Source organism: Ruditapes philippinarum, unplaced genomic scaffold (genome assembly GCF_026571515.1).
Source record: "Ruditapes philippinarum isolate M1 unplaced genomic scaffold, ASM2657151v2 ctg216_1_1_1_1, whole genome shotgun sequence".
In the NCBI taxonomy this organism is placed as follows: domain Eukaryota; kingdom Metazoa; phylum Mollusca; class Bivalvia; order Venerida; family Veneridae; genus Ruditapes; species Ruditapes philippinarum.
The window spans coordinates 519,998-537,259 of NW_026866999.1; the positions used below are offsets into that span (position 1 = coordinate 519,998).

At 32.9% G+C, this 17,262-nt stretch overlaps 1 protein-coding gene and 1 long non-coding RNA gene across 3 annotated transcripts; one reads left to right on the forward strand and one right to left on the reverse strand.

Moving 5' to 3' along the window:
- Positions 1-347: 347 nt before the first annotated feature.
- On the reverse strand, positions 348-14,247 carry LOC132734444 (uncharacterized). Of its 2 annotated transcripts, none has more exons than XM_060721187.1 (13): positions 14,163-14,247; positions 13,863-13,915; positions 12,330-12,437; positions 10,395-10,627; positions 9,466-9,610; positions 8,636-8,737; positions 7,521-8,231; positions 6,970-7,068; positions 6,071-6,133; positions 3,096-3,181; positions 2,480-2,539; positions 1,476-1,560; positions 348-527 (listed from the first exon to the last, which is right to left on the reverse strand). In XM_060721187.1, exons 2-13 carry the CDS (start codon positions 13,912-13,914, stop codon positions 403-405), a joined length of 1,869 nt encoding a protein of 622 aa, XP_060577170.1. In that variant the 5' UTR covers position 13,915; positions 14,163-14,247; the 3' UTR covers positions 348-402. The 2 variants fall into 2 exon arrangements, with proteins under 2 accessions (XP_060577170.1, XP_060577171.1); XM_060721188.1 differs by having other exon boundaries at positions 12,330-12,434; positions 14,163-14,221.
- LOC132734446 (uncharacterized) lies at positions 2,510-6,186 on the forward strand. The gene is made up of 3 exons (XR_009626318.1): positions 2,510-2,652; positions 4,976-5,793; positions 6,049-6,186. It is a non-coding gene; the product is annotated as an uncharacterized LOC132734446 (long non-coding RNA).
- Positions 14,248-17,262: the final 3,015 nt, after the last annotated feature.

Here is a 17,262-nt window from a genome sequence, read left to right on the forward strand (position 1 = left end):
AGCTCAATATTGGGTCAAATTAAGATGTCAATATTAAAAAATTGGATTTCATTTTTATGCTCATGTAGAACTTTCTCTGTCTATCATGACTACTATGCAAAACGTCAGTAGACTGACAAAAAAGTGGCATGTGTGGGTATCCGTGATATTTGGACACATTCTAGTGAAAGTTGAACTTTCAGTTGACTGTGCAAAACATCACATTGATTAAAATGATAATGTCATGATTATACTTTTATAAAAAAAATAAACTTAAGAAAACATACTTTTATCTATTTTGTACCCTACTATACAAACCGTAGTCTCACGATTCGCCTGGTAATATGATCAAAACATTAAACATCCTGTTATTTTCATTGAACTTTATTGATATTCCTTAATATTAACAAATATACCAATTTTTCAGCATATCTTACACGTTTTGCTACAAATTTGAACAGCCATTAGTGTGTTGCTGCATACGTCATATCCGGTCTTTAACATGACCGCGCACTGAGCCTCGTCAACACATGGTCCAGAAGTATTTGCTAAAGGTATAAGTACAAAATAATTGAATATTTTGTTAACTTTTAAACGTTAATTTTATCGAGGTTAAACTTCTGTTTTAAAGACAATCATGAATATCTATAGCGAGAAAAACTTTAAAGTTTGGATCGAAAACTTGAAATTGACCTGACAGTTGTTGTGTGAAAAACTCAAACATTACGAAAAGAGAACATTCCATTCTTAATTACTTATTTTCCGCGTATTGGCCACGTCGATGAGTCGTTAGAGAGAATAAAATTCCCTAAAATATATACATTACTAGTATATCAGCAAATCCGAATCGTAAGAGACGAAATAATTTATGTGTCACCGAGACATATCGTTGCAGTGTTAGCCCAAAGCAAGCACGCGATAAATCGCACTACTACACACGATTTGTAAAATGTGCAAAATAAAATTGAAAACTCCAACACTTTTTTATGACAATAGTAAACCAGTTATGAGTAGATGTGTATTATTTTCATCATAATATATTACCTTTTATATAATGATCATGTAGTTATCAATATTAAATTCGTATTATTAAGGTTGTAGACTTTTGATCATTTACTCCTCACTGCTGTAGATTCGAATCCCTTCAGGGGCTTTGGATGTTTAAACGTTAGGATGCTATCAGCATAGCTTACTTAATATAGGTAGTCTAACTCAGATAACCGCTCGTGACTGAAATACTACTGTAAGAATGGACAACTGCGATCATATTCAACCAGTACAACTGAGAAGTAGCAATGTAACCTTCACAGTATCGGTTTCACTTTAAATCAAATGAAAGCCCCAAGCATTTAATATGGAGTAACCTAAACTTTAGTATCATATTAACTTGCAGATAATGTAGTTATAATGAGCAAGAGCAAGAATATATCAATTTTTAGTTTAAACTTAGATAATAAGAGGTTTAAATGATAAATTTAAATCTTTTTTGCACTTACATGAGCATTTATCGTTGCATAGGTAGGTGTCACAGCATTCCCAACATTTACCAGGTGTGGCAAACCTCTTTCCAGCCTCACACAGCTGTATAATGACACAACATAGTATAAAATCAAAGCAACCTGGGCCATATTTTTATTGAAAAGAAACTCCATTCATACATTTAAAGATGTTTGATACGGTAGCTCCCTTCATGCATGTACCAGATTGACAAATCTCCTTCTGGTTTCACACGACTGTATTACCGTATAACATTTAAAGTTGTTGAACTTAAGTTAACAAAACCAAAATATATTTCATACATTAGCAAGCTTTATTACACATATAAAAATTGATTAAAATCAGCTCTAATTGACGCTACGCATAAGGATCTGACGGGCACCAATAAGAGGTCACATTCTCGTGACCTTTCAAACAGCAAATCATGGGCGAGCTTTCACAATTTTGAAAGCAATAAAGCCTCGGGAAGGCTCGTTACTGCCCAATGGGTGGGGTACCCTCGGGACGGATATTCCGATCCGAACCGAAAACAATGACAGATATTATTAATCTATGAACCGGATATAAATCTAGTGTTTAATGCCGTAGGCAGCTATTTTGTTTTGGATCAACCTGAAATAACATAACTCGTTCAACACGGTAGGTAAAACTATTAATCAAGTTACTTACTGGTACTAGACATCCACTTAATTCACCTGTTTGACACGTTTGGTAAATTAAGAATCAAGGAATAAATCATCCACTGTTTAACATTTTTGGTAGTTATAAATTAAGTATTTAATTGAAAGTCATTATAAATGCGGAAGATAGTCAATAATCAAGAATCTAGTTGTCTATCATTTACGGATAAGTACGGATAAAGAATCTTGGTATCCTTCATGACATGTCTATATGACCCAGTTCTTTAACAGTACTTATCTAACTTGCTTTATGTGCTTTATACACATTGAGATAATGAAAGATAACACTGTATGTGACTCCAGAGGTTAGTAAGTATACTCACACTTTTCTCTAAACATTTAGCAGTGTATTTCTTGTTGCCATCTTCATACAACGAACAAACCTGGGGAATAAATTGAAATATGATGAGCGTGTTTAGGATTGTTTACCCTCGCCACCGGAATAATTACCATATGTATGGAGCGAGCATGAGTGGAACTACTTTTGTTTGTTCAGGTATGTTTACCCTCTCCACTGGAATATTTACCATATTGGCGAACAAACATTATGCTACATATTGCGGATATTGTTAGTTCCGGCTGTATTGGAAATTATTATAGTACCAATATACAATTAATTGTTATTCACATGTTTATTGAAAGAATGAACTTTTTTCTTACTATTGAAGTTTGTTTACTTAATCTGAATAACAACAATTGCAAGTACATTAACATAATTATGCACTTTTAATGATATATAACCGTAACTGAAACATGCATAAAAATGTTAAAGTTGTTATAAAAGTGCTTAGCCCTGCCATTAGTGGAGGGCCAGACCAGCTTGTACATCCATACCATCTGACCAGTATCTTTAAATTTTACTGACTAACATTCATTTTGATATTCCTTAACATGTTTATGGACTGTTTCTAAATTTAAAAGATATTAAACACTTATTACCTCCCCTGTCTGACATCTTGTATGGGACTGAGATCCTCCGATGCTAGTCTCGTTTGCATATGTATAACAAACTGGCCTTTGGTCAACTGAAATATGAATTTTGATAATAGTTTTATGGTCATGATTTGAAAAGTCATTAGACGATCTTTTTTAATGTTATCATTTTTAGAATGTTAGTTCTTTGGAAACAAAGTGATGTCTCGGAAGAATTTATCACAACAAAATTATATGAAAATTGTGGTTTGATGAATCTGTACATAACTACATGCAAAAATGTCTTGCCCGATCATAAACGATGTCAAAATTCTTCATAACGAAGTTATAACATTGCAAAAAAGTTTTTGTTTCTTTTTAACCTTGCAGCAGACATGTGCATACGAAATATTAATGACACGAATGGTAATGATAATAGGCAGTATTATAAGTTCATATAACACTCATATTATGTTCAAAAGAAATCAAACTGGCTTTCATGGATATCTCACTAGTAATTACCAATTTCTCAGAAAGTTACCGACTACTAATCACACATGATATCTGAGTCAGCAGTGTGAGACAAATGACCATTATAGTCAATGACCGGGTCAAATTGTCACGGAGAAATTACGCCTCGTTTGAGGACCGAACCAGTGGCTATTTGATTACAAAACAATTGGCATTGAAAGGCATTGTGTCTGGTCAAGAAAGGCTTCAATTGGTTGTTCCAAGTAACCTGCGTGATGAGATATATAAGGCATTTGACGACGATTAAGGTCATCAAGGTCGTATTAGGACTTTATTACATTTTAGATAACGGTTTTTAGAGTAGGTTTGGACTCGTTTGTGATTTCAAAATTGAAAAATTGCCATCGTTGGTTTCGAAGAAAAGCCAAGACCAGTTTTGAAAAACTTATACCTTTATCTACAATAGCACCAATGAAGGTCGTCTATTTTGACTATTTATCTCTAGAACGATCTAGTGGGGAATATGAAAACATATTGGTTATGACTGACCATTTCTGCCGATTCGCTAAAGCATATCCTACAAGAAATCAGACGGCTAAGACAACTGCCTGAATTCTCCATGACCCATTCTTCTTCCGCTTTGGATTTCCCACTCGGATACATAGTTACCTTTGAATCGAACATAATTAAGGAACTTTGCCAAATATCTGGTATTTCTAAGTCAAGGACGACGCCCTACTACGCGATTGGGAACGGCCAGGTAAAATGGTTTAATATAACGTTATTAAAGATGCTTGGTACATTACAAGAACACAAAAACTTAGATTGGACGGCTCATTTACCAAAGTTAGTTCACGCATACAATGTAACCCGACATAATAGTACCGGATATTCGCCGTACTTCCTCATGTTTGGAATATACCCTATGTTGGCGATTGGCACATTTTTAAGGATTGCCTAATGACCACCTTTCAGCGCCAAAACATACTGAACATGTCACTAAATTGCGAGAACGACTTAACGACTTATGTAAAGAAGCTCGTAGATGCGCTTGAGATGCTGGAAAGAAGACCAAAAATAGTTATAACCAGAAAGCTAGAAGTATAGAACTTGTTCCTCGTGATACTTTTCTTGTTAGGAATGTACGAGTATAGCAGAAATAGGCAGACAAGTGGGAGCATTTCCCAAGTACTGTTGTTAGACAACCGAAGATATTCCCGAGAGATGGTGCAAGATATAAAAAGACTCGCATGCTCCATAGAAATCTTTTATTGTACTTCATGAGCATTTCTGCAAATGAATTGCAAATAATTTGATTGCTCGGAGGATTTAGAAGAAGATATTGGTTTTCACTACAGACACTTATCAAATTATAGCGATGTTGCATATAGTTCAAATACTGATAGTTCCTATACAGATAGTTATTTTTCTTGCAGAGTCCCGCAATACAAGATCTCAGCTCAAAGACCTGATGAAAAACGACTAAAGTAAAGACATTGGACACTCTACAAGCACTGCTCATTCTACAAGACCATTTAGACGCAGACTGAAACTTAAGTGGATGAACACTAATGAATGGCGATGTTGTATAATAATTTGAAATTAACGCATTTAAGCTGTATAATCAATTATACGTACGTCATTTTAAATTCAAAAATAACAATGTCGTTGATTAATATTGTTTCAACTCGATACAAACTATTTGTTTTCATGTAAATGAAATGTATATATTTATCAAATATAATTTATCAAACTGTATCAAAATTACTAAGATAATGTTGAGGACAACATTTTTAAAGAGGAGAGTAATATTCATATGTGTAAAATATAGTCAATATTAAACATAAATTTTTCGTTAAAGAAAGTGTTATTATTCGTATATTCCTTTATAAAGTCCCAGAATGAAATTTTCCATTAATATATGCCTATAAAAATAAGTTATATACAGACGTAAACCGTAAAACAATTTTTACTAATTATCACTTACTTTATACTATACATCTTCTCTATTATTTTGTAAATAAGTATATATATGTTATCTGCATAACGATAGACATCGCTTTTGCAGTACATGATATATACTGAATTTAATATTCATATATCATTTATAAATTAGTATTTAATAAACATATTTACTTATTACAGAGTTATTCATTTTCCCGATTAATTTCGTTTCCATAACGCACCCTAGCCTACCATGAATTTATAAAAAGAAGCTGAGCTAACCTACCGGCGAGATGCTCTCCCTCTTGAGGTAAGCGGGCGGACGATAATTACTATGAAAATACAAATATCCTAAATCATAAGTGTTCAAATATATATAATAATCATTTTCTATTAACTTATATGATTTGTTGCTCAATTTGATCAAACTTATGTTGTTTATTACTTTCCTGCCTTGTTCATACCTCTTTGTCTCCTTCTCTAGTGGTAAAAGTATATTATTGTGACTTACTTACTAACATGTGCATCAACCTGTTAATGGTATAGTTCTCACTTTTGTTTTTAGAGAAAACGAAACTATGTGTTACCTGTAGTGCTAGGTGTAGATGGTGTAGTTACGGGTGCCTGTGTCACGTGTACAGTTAGTCTCTCTGAAATTAATTTAAATTCTTTGAGAAAATGTCTTATATCTCCCTAGATATATACCTCGGCTGCAGCACTGTTCGCTATTCAATCAGTGCATATTTTGAATTTTCACAGATTCCACGATTTACAGGTCCATTTAAAATATTTAGGCTAGTGCATATTTTGAAATGTTCTCTAAAATGATGAAATGTTTCTGGATGAAAAAGTCATTTTAAGATATTAAACGTGGTAAAGAAAAAGGTCAAAGATAAGGTACATGGTCCTTTAGCCGATTATATTCACGAAAAAAAAAGATGAGCTTCAGGAGTCTGTTGTTGAGATGTACAATTATAAAATGTAATATGACCAAATCAAGTAATAATTTCATGAAAACAACAAGAAAAAGTTATTGATTGGTCAACAATTTTACACAAGTGTCACTTTGACCTTAACCGTTGACATTATTAAGCCAAATCCAAAAGGGCTTCTCTATTTACCATGGTCTTTGCCAGTTGTAGTTTCAAAAACGACCGGGTTATTGCTCAAACAAGTATATTACAATTAGAAACTAATTTTTTACCTAATGACCTAAAAATCAATCATAAATTGGACCTAAAAGTAACCTGGTAATTGAGCGGATGTTGGTAACAGCTGTACCAACAGGTTTGGTTTACATTTTTTATTTGTTTGTATGCGACATTTTCCGCACACAAACCAGTCAAAATTAAAAAGATTATTCACAGAATGAAGCTACTGAACAATTTAATGTTGGCCAGGACAGATGTGTACAGACATTCTATTTCATCAAACGATCGAAAGTACTTTTGGGGTAATAAAAATCAACAACAATCATGATTCTTACGCGGAGTTGGTTGAGTCCCGTGTGTAGAAGTTGCCGATACTGGTGCAGTGGTTGTTGGTTGCTGAGGTAGAGCGGTCGGTGGTGCGGGTGTTAATGGTCCTGCCACAAAATAATTGAGCCGCGTCATGACAAAACCAACATAGTGGGTTTGCTACCAACATGGATCCAGACCAGTCATCCGCGCAGTCTGATCAGGATCCATGCTGTTCGCTATCAGTTTCTCTACTTGTAATAGGGTTTGTAAGCGAACAGCAGGGATCCTGATCAGACTGCGCGGTTGCGCAGGCTGGTCTTGATCCATGCTGGTCGCAAACCCATTATGTTGGTTTTGTCATGACGCGGCTCATATAAACATATATACAAATCATAAAAAAGATATGTAAGCATCCGCTGAGTTGTTTTCAGAGAAATGCGCCTCAAAAATTAAGGTTTTAGAAAAAGAAGTGACCAAATACTGTATAAAGACAAAGCTTTTAAAGAATGAACTAACGTATGCAGCATATACACAAAGACTCAAAGACACAAATATTTTATTCAACTGATATTTTTACCTGTAATTCCAAGTTTAGTTAAAGATGGTTTTGGTGCCGGATACATGTTTAAATTAGATATTGACATATTCAAAATAACGTTGATATCCAAATTTACGGCAATGTGACCGTTTCCCAGCCGGAGAGGAACTGTACTTGTATGGGGTGTGCTGTGGGGTTTTGGATTCCCACACGACCCGACGAGATGATTGTTCAAATGTATATGAGCACCAGTGTGAGGATGCCATGATGTTGAAACATGGTGTTGCTGTGTCCCCAAGTCAACTTTTATATTAACCTCCCATTTGTGTGTTGTAGTACTAACATGGAAGTGAAGTGAATTGTGTACACTGTTATAACTCAATGATGACCCATGGTGTCCGTACAGATGTCCTCCATTGGAATAAATATAATGGTGGCCATTATGATTATGTCCGTTCTGAACATGCATTGATGTTGTAAACCCATGGTGATTATTCGTTAATCCATGCATACAATGGCTTTGTCCATGGTGATGTCCATTGTCGTGGTGGCTGTTACTATGACTGTATTGGCAGTAACTATGGTGCCCATGATGACTATGGAAATGACAGGAGTGTCCATGGTGATGATCACGTCGACGGTCCTGTGATAATGTGACGTCACCAACCACGTCAAATTGAGCATATGGAGTATTGAGTTTGTGGTTTGTAATATCTGTGAAGCTATAATCTTGCTGTTTGATGTCTTTAGCTAGAAAAATGTAGAAAACGCGTTTTCATTTATAGAATTCATGCATTCTTAAAAGGTATGCATATTTAAAAGTACAACTATATTACCGTCTTTTGTAAATATTAAGGATAACACAACTTACGTAACTACATATAGCCAAATTAATTTAAAATTACAAGGTTCATAACCATTGTATCATAATATCAGACAATTTCAGATTTTTATGGACATGTCATGATTTTTACAAAGCATTGCTTGTGATCTAAACATGTTGCAGTAAAGCTTACTTCTTCAACGACAAAATTTCATTAAAGCGATAGTTTTTTGCAAAATATCAAGACCTCGTTCATGTTATAAAGCATTTATTTATTAATACATAGAAAATAATAAAGTTGCTGCATAATGCTTAGTTCTAACTTTCACACCTGTCATATCGCAACGGTCTCCAGCAAAACCTTGTGCGCATGCGCAATAATTTTCTCCAGCACATTTTCCCCCATTCATACAAAATCCTGGTTGACATAAATCTATAAAAAAAATGTATATGTTACTAGTAAATAATCATGATCAATACAGCCGGATTGTTATACTTTGATGTTATTGTACTATAAACAATTATTTTAGTTCTATTCGCCTAAAAGATTATTACATGGCACTGGCAATTTGGGTTAAAATTTAAGTATAATGTTCCGGACGATAATATGGTATTAGGTATTCAATTCAAAAACGAGATTAAATGCCAAAATGGTTGTTCAAGAGAAAGTAATTCATTGATTTCAAATGGTTATATAATTCTAGATATTGATTTGCCAATTTATTTCATTTCCATTTACTTTATTTCAAAAAGACGTGACATGTTCTTTTGTATATTTATAAGTATGTGAATAGTTCACCGCAGGGTTAACAATTTGTTAACTGCATGGTGCATTATCATCATGGTATTATATTCTTTTGCTGTTTGTACTATAAAAGCTATACACTGCAGAGTGTAATGCAGCTTTGTCAAAACTTTATGAGGATGAAATAAGATGTTGCAACACGATTTTGTATCAGCTTAATGAATTACTGAATTTATGATTAAAATCGAAAAACTAATTTATTTAGGACGCCATTACTGAACAGAGCAATGATAAGTTTATTTTAGACATATTATTTCTCAAAACGCTAATTGTAGTCCTAAATACTCAATAGTTCTGAGTCTTCATTGCATTTTACTCTGGTAGTTAAAACTTCATGAACAAATTTTCAATCGTACTGGCTGCAGAGCATCCGACCACGGCAAATCTAAAACATGGGTAAATGTTGTGTGTTTTCGGCGTAAGCGTCAGAATCCTGGTCACCAAAGGTGGGTCAAACTTGAATGACTTCTCTGCCGACATTCCGTCTAAGGCGGGCAAGCTCTACAACAACAAAAGCAAAAGAAACAACAATTTAATGAGTTGATTTTTTGTGGTGAGTTTGAAAGAATTGAAATAGTTATTGCATGATTAACTTATAGTATTAAATGATTTGGTCAAACTGTTCTATATAATGTCATGTGAATTTATAAACAAGACCGTTTTGTAAAGAAACATAACAGTAATTAGAAAATTTAGATGAATTATAAATTACATGAGATTTAATTTCAATTGAACACTGCATACAATGGTTACAAACGTATCACGCGCCAATAAAATATGAAAAAATATATTGAATAAAATGTACCAACATCAGTTTTTACCAACTACCAAAAACAGTGCACATATATTTTTTTATAACTTGTATACAACGCTATGGAATACATAAAATGTTAACACCCACACTCTAATAGAATATCCTGTAACACCGCTATAAAATACATAAAATGTTAACACTCTCAAACTAATAGGCACCCAGGAACAACGCTATTAAATGCATAAAATGTTAACATCTATACTTAAACTAATGAAATACCCAAGAACAAAAGCTATAAACTCCATAAAATGTTAACACGATCTACACTCAAACTTATAAAATATCCTGTTAGAACGCTATTTAATACATATTATGTTAACATTTACACTAAAACTAATAAAATATCCACGCTAAACGCTATAATGTAATAATATGCTAACATTTACATTCAGAATGTTAACATATCCTGGAAAAAACGCCATTAAATACATTATATGTTAACATATATGTTAACATCTATCAATTTTTCACCTCGCCGAACATCATCAGTGTGTTCGTATTATCTCCAGGTAAGACATATTGTAAGTCAAAGGTCTCAAGGAAAGCATCTGTAGCAAAGTTGTGCGTTGCCGAAGGACAAGACGCCAAGGTTGACTGGAACACTAATTCGTGAACAGCTGTCTCTCCTGGTAAGTTGATCTGAATCTTAGGACCCACGTCATGAGGATTCGGGCACCATCCTATATATTTCTGCCTCGGAAGTGCTATAATACAAAATTTGTTTTATTTCAATAAGTGTTATTATACATGTGTTTATTTCAACACTTATGCCGCTTACAGTGGAAGTTTTATTATTTTATCATTAGAATTTTGGTATTTAAAGCAGCACACCTCCAGATTCATGTTAATTTTCATGAAATTAATTTAACCCATTACTTCATATACACGCCTTTTAACGCCTTTTTCACCCCCCCCCCCTTTTTTGTTGTCTCAAATGATGAAAAATGCCTTATTTAGGCCCCAAGCACTTGTTTTTGTTTGAGAAATGTTGTTAAAAAAAGTGACCTCTTTTTCGGCGCGGTCCCCCAACCAAAAGATACATCAGGGGGTTGCCAGAAGGGGGATGTGCCCCCTTCTGTTTGGGGGGGGGGTTTGAAGGGGGGGCGGAGCCCCCCTCATCGCCAAGAAAATTTTGGACTTGTGAGAGGCTGTAAATGACCCCAGATTGATCATAAGGTAACATGTAACCAACGTTGAAAAGCATTTGACTCTATCTCAATCCATTGAGAAGTTGCAGCACTTTGAAATCAATTTTGATGGAAAAAATCAACGCAAAATAGTGATTTTTGGCAATTTTGAGATGTCCCCTCGTTGCCATGGTAACAGAAAATTTAAGCCTGATCATGTTGTTGCAAGGGCAATGGTCCAGTCAACATTTGTGCCAAGTTTGATTAGTGTTGAAGCAGTTTTTATAGTATTATAGCAATTTGAACTTGTAACGGGAGACTTTTCAATGAAAACAGCCATTTTTCACAAAATGCTCATGAAGTAATGGGTTAAATGGTGAACAAATTTTACATATTGCAAGCGGCACTTTCAATCAAAGAAAATTACAAAAATGTGGTCCACATATGCAAAAACAGCCCTAACTGCGTTAGTAACGCAGTAGCAATATGGTCATAAAATACCGCAAAATCAGTCGGAAATTGCACATAACATGTAAAATGTAACCTGGATCTTAAACTTTTTTCCTAGTTTTCTATCTATTAATAAATTAATGCTTTATAACATGAAAGAGGTCTTGATACAGTACATTTTTCTCAATATTGATTTTCCTGAAATAGTTTGGCTGATCTGGAGGCGTGCAGCTTTAAAGGTATAATTATACTCTGTGTGTTGAGAGTGTCTTGCTAACCACTTCGTTTAGGATGTATAGTGTTTTGCATATGGGATGGTCAATTCTATTAAATTTCTAGATTAATGTACTATATGATTAATAAAGATAAGCCAGCTATAGTTTATAATCAGGTCAAACGATTAAAATTAAGATTGGTACAAGTCATCTCTATACAGGCAAATTTATCTCGCGGAAACAAAATTAAAGAATACTTTGTGAAAGTAAAGGTCAAATCTTATCAAGTGGGAACAGCTGTTGCTTTAAAGTTCCTATAATGATGTGATATTGTATTATAAATTTCGTCCTAATTTGCAATAGTTCACATATCTTTAATAGAGGTTTACATATGTGAGACCTACCGTTACTGCCAATAAAAGATTTGAGCAAACAATTTAAATTAAGAGCCATTATTAAAATTTAAAATGGATATACAACCAAAGTTCACATGCATGTTTATTAAAATATCTCACAACATTTAATGAGCCAGGCGATAAAAGCATTTTCCCAAGTTGTAATAAAGTCTAGGATTGTAGGTGTTTTAAAGAAATAAGAAAGAATTTGAAACATACCAGAGCAGTTTCTATTTAATATATCCCCTTCCTCGTAATAGGAATCCGACGATGTTGCCATGACGGAACCTTTATGGAGAGGTATAGTGCCCACATTGCAACTACCTGCTACAAAAATAATAGTCAATTATAATCATTGCAACAACAACAAATACTTATATTAGTATCAGATTACAAACATATAATAACAAGACTCATTTGGTTTATTGTAATATGAGCCACGTCACGACAAAACCAACATAGTGTGTTTGCGACCAGCATGGATCCAGACCAGCCTGCGCATCCGCGTAGTCTGATCAGGATCCATGCTGTTCGCTGTCAGTTTCTCTACTTGTAATAGAGTTGGTAAGCGAACAGCATGGATCCTGATCAGATTGCGCGGATGCACAGGCTGGTCTGGATCCATGCTGGTCGCAAACGCACTATGTTGGTTTTGTCATGACGCGACTTATATGGGTAAATTGATGGGGACAGGCTTATCACAGTTAAAAAGTAACAACTAGTTGATAAGAAGTAACACCATCATGTCTATTTCAAATTAAACACAATACATGTATAGTTTAACTACAATTTGTAGAGCGTCTCGACCTTAGTATTATCAATATGTTATCTTGCAGTAGTTTTATCAAAGTTTTAACCGGTAATAATAGAATAACAATGATGATGATGATAATAAGAGCAGCAAAATTAATTATTAGTAAGAAGTCATCGGGTTGTGAAAAGAACATTATACAAATTCATTATATAATCTAAAGGTCCAAAAAAGGAACATGAAAAAATGCTGATTTCGTCTAATTTAAAAATGAAATATAGATTAAATGAAACATACAAAAGCAAAAGTTTTAATAGAGGCTGCCATAATGCAACTAGACACTAGTAGTTATTTGGGGCAATAATAACAAGTTATAGCTGAAAAAAGAAGGAAATGTGTCCAATTTTTGTAACTATTAAGATAAATTATATTTTTGAATTTAAGAAATGACTATACAACTAAAACAATACGAATTGCATATATTTCAGCATTAAACACAAAGCTTAACAATTTGAAAATATTGTAGAAGAAACAATTATGTTACAAGGACTAAATAACGATGTGCATGGCGATGTAACACATCCTTGAACGTTTACTGAAGACTTTTTATAACAAAAAAAATGTGGTCAATTGCTAAAGAAAAGCAAATAACTTCATATCATATCTTATCTCATTAGTAAATCTAATTCAGAAATAATCAAGGGAAGATCCAACAGTCCTTATCCATTGAAATTTATACAAAGAAATCATCATCTGCTTTATTAGCTGTCTTGTCATTACATGTAAATTTATTGTAATGTAGCACATTATTGAATGAATTATTCTTTTACTAATGATTTGATGTTAATTCTCAAAGTAAAATAAGAAAAAAGTTTGAGTCTCGAAAAACAGAGTGAATATGACAAAAGTCTTTAAACCCAAACTTTGGTCTGCGGAAGATGGAGCATATGACTTTTTAAAACAAGGATCACAAATATATACGACATGAAAAATTGACGTACCCGTAGAGACTGTTGTTACTACAAGGAGAACACCAAGCAATCCGTACATCATTCTAATTGATCAAAATGTAACAAAAATAATATTAATGCTTAAATAATATAAGATTTGACAGTCGTTAGTATAAGTAGCTATGTTTGACCTATTTTACACATTGATTAACATAACAATGTATGACTTAAAATGTTTAAATGTAATATATGTTGAAAGAAATTCATTTTATTAAAGGAAAGCAATGCGTTTCATTTTAGTTATTGGCATACCGGTGCTTATGAATATTTTTAAGAAAAGATAATAAATACCTTTGACTGTTCTGTTCAACAAGCAGTGAAACAGTAAACAATTATCTTTAGTACATCGTTGTAATGATAAAGCAATATGTATCTTTATTTAGACAAAGTCGTGAAGAAATCTAAGGTCAGGTTTATTGTTACACTTTGGTTGATAGAAGTCATTGATAAAAGGTAATTGAACAACATTTGGTGTCAAACCCGGAAGTTGCGGTTCAAATCATCTAGAAATATATCTAAACAAAAATGGAAATAACTTTGATACATTGTAAAGAGAGTTAAAAGTGACCACCAGCATTATGCCGCATTTAAAATACCAGACTTAACAGAACTTCAAGTTCACTATGTTTATCTTTTTTATCAACGATGCACAGTTCTAAAATCAAAGTTACACAAATTAAGTTTTAATACCTTTTCAGGCAAGGAAACTAACTTGGGCGGCCTTAACTTTAATGTATCAAAATCTATTTTTTTTTATTATGATTAATTATTGTTTTATCATTATTATTGTTATTATTATTAAAAATCAGAATCAACTGATAAAAAATCATTACTTAATTGTGTAATGGTGCCTAAAATTTCATAAATTTACAGATTAGTTAGTAAAATACATTTTATAAACCAAAAGCATTCAAGAAAAATAAAATTTAATACTCTACAATAAAATATAAATAAAAAAATGAAAAATATATTTGCAAATAAATCGTTTGCTTTTTAAGAATGTATTTGTACGTTTAAATAAATAAATTTGAATGAAAAATCATCGCAAGTATTAAACCATTTTTTTATTGTTGCTCCAATTTTTTAACATTTGACCTTCAAAGTCAGAAAGGTATTACAACTTATTACGACTTGACCTTACTTGAGGGCAGATAAGGAAATAAGGACCAAATGATAAAAGAACGAAACTAACGCTATTTAAGAATAACGAAACATTGAAACATTTGATTTAGCACATGGTTAGTATCATTAAGTATAATTAATTCAGACAAACCAATAACACAAAGCTGGTGAGTTTGATAGCAAATTGATTAACAAATTTATCTCGACTGCCCTGCTTTTTACATAGGTTCAACAAAATCCAACGAAGAATCCAATTAAGAACGCTGGTTTTCAATCTATGACAAGATAAAACTATATGTGTTATGTATCAATTGATGCAAGTCACTGTGTAACATTTGCCTTTATCAATATACTTTCTTTTATTCTCCTATTTAATGTTTAGTATGGCAATAAGATAATTGCTCTTTTAAGCATTTATCTGCAATGCCAACCACTCGCAACGCTTGATATATAAAATGAACGTGCCCATCATTCTTTCAAAGTAGACAAAACCATTCATCATGTTTAGGAGCAAAGTAAAAATAGTTCTGACTGAATAGCAGTTTCGGTTTCAGGTTTGTTGGCATATCGGCATACAAAATACCAATGACTTGTTACAAATATAAACTAGACAGTCTGGAGTACAGCTAAATCCTCTTCCGCAACATACATGAATGTGTACTTTTTACCTGAAACCAACTATGACCTTGATGTTGTGTCATGTATATCATAAGCATATAGTCTCATGATAGTAATTATTTGTGCCAAGTAATTTAAAATCTTCCATAAAGTTAGAAATTTAATATTGACCTTGGTGGTAGCAACCTGGATGTTGTACTCTGCAGATTATGTCATGGTGAGGATCATTTGTGCCAAGTAATTTTAAGACCTTTGAATTGTCAATAAGTTATAAAGCAGACATGAAAAAAAGATGTTTTTATATTGGACCTTTGAGTGTGACCCTGATCTTGAAGGTAGTTACTTGATTGTTGTGCTCTGCACATGGTGTCATAATGGTGATGATTTCTGCCTAGTTATATTTAAAAAATTGCAGCGGTTTAAATATTATGAAGCGGGAACGAAATGTAGACTTTTTAACACTTGACCTTTAAGTGTGACCATGAATCGGACTTTGTGCTAGCAATCCAATTATTGTGCTCTGCACATTGATCCATAATGGCGATCACTTGTGCAAAGTTATTTAAAAAATGTGTCAGCGGTTTAAAAGTTATGGACCGGGAACTAAATGTAGATTTTTTTAACACTTGACCTTTAAGTGTGAACTTGATTTGGGGAAGGGGAAAGCAACCCAATTATTGTGTTCTGCACATCGTCTTAAAATGGTGATCACTTGTGCCAAATTATTTTTAAATAATTTCAGCGATTTAAAAGTAATGGAGTGACACAAAATGTAGACACTAAAAACTTGACCTTTAAGTGTGACCTTTACCTTGGAGGTAGCAACTCTCTAGTAACAACCCAATTATTATAATTTCTACATTCATCAAATCCTGTTATCTGCTTGTTTAGTAGGTATTGTTCCACTTTCGAAATATGTGTTATAAATAAGTTTGAAATTTGATATTGGTATGTAAAAAGGGAATGAACTCAACTGTATTTTATTTTACCAAACTATTTTATTTGCTTTATGAAATCTGAGACAATTGCGAGTTTCAAAATTGATTCGTTCCACTAAGGAAAATATATTATAGACAAGTTTAAAATTGATTTTGTGATTTTGATGATTCTTTCTTACAATAACAATGATTTAATTTCTATATTGTTATATTTTGTTCGATTAAAATATTTTACTATAATATTATGGGGAATCATTGCATTTTATTCTGTTAGATTGTTTTAATCTGTTTTGTTACGGAGGCTAAAGTTAAGTTTTAAAATTGATTTTGTGACTCTCTCTTATCCGTAATCTTATTTTAGATTAGATCTATAGCATTTTATTCTATCAAACTGTTTTAACTGTTTTGTTAAGGGGGTATGGTTCCTCTTTAGAAAATTATTTTAGATGAGTTTTAAAATAGATTTTGTGATTTTGAAATATAAGAGGGAATGATTCCCTCTTCCCGTTAACATTGGTTTAATTTAAAATTTCTAAATCCGAATAGTTGAATTTCAAGCCAACTCGAAGATCGAAATTGAAAATGTTGAAGAGTCAAATTTAAAAGCAGAAATACATGTTATAACGAATGTGCTTAAAAAAGCCAATAAAGTTATATATTAATTTCTTTATCTGTTTCATTGTAGATAATTAAAAATTCATTTTCTTGGATGT

What these genes read in the sequence shown, in the direction of transcription:
- LOC132734444 (XM_060721187.1), bottom strand. Translation starts at nt 13,914, where the DNA reads ATGATGTACGGATTGCTTGGTGTTCTCCTTGTAGTAACAACAGTCTCT. An exon ending in CACTGATGATGTTCGGCGAG is followed by an intron (nt 9,611 to 10,394) that starts GTGAAAAATTGA and finishes TTGTTGTTGTAG; the next exon opens with AGCTTGCCCGCCTTAGACGG. An exon ending in GGTCGGATGCTCTGCAGCCA is followed by an intron (nt 8,738 to 9,465) that starts GTACGATTGAAA and finishes TTTTTTTTATAG; the next exon opens with ATTTATGTCAACCAGGATTT.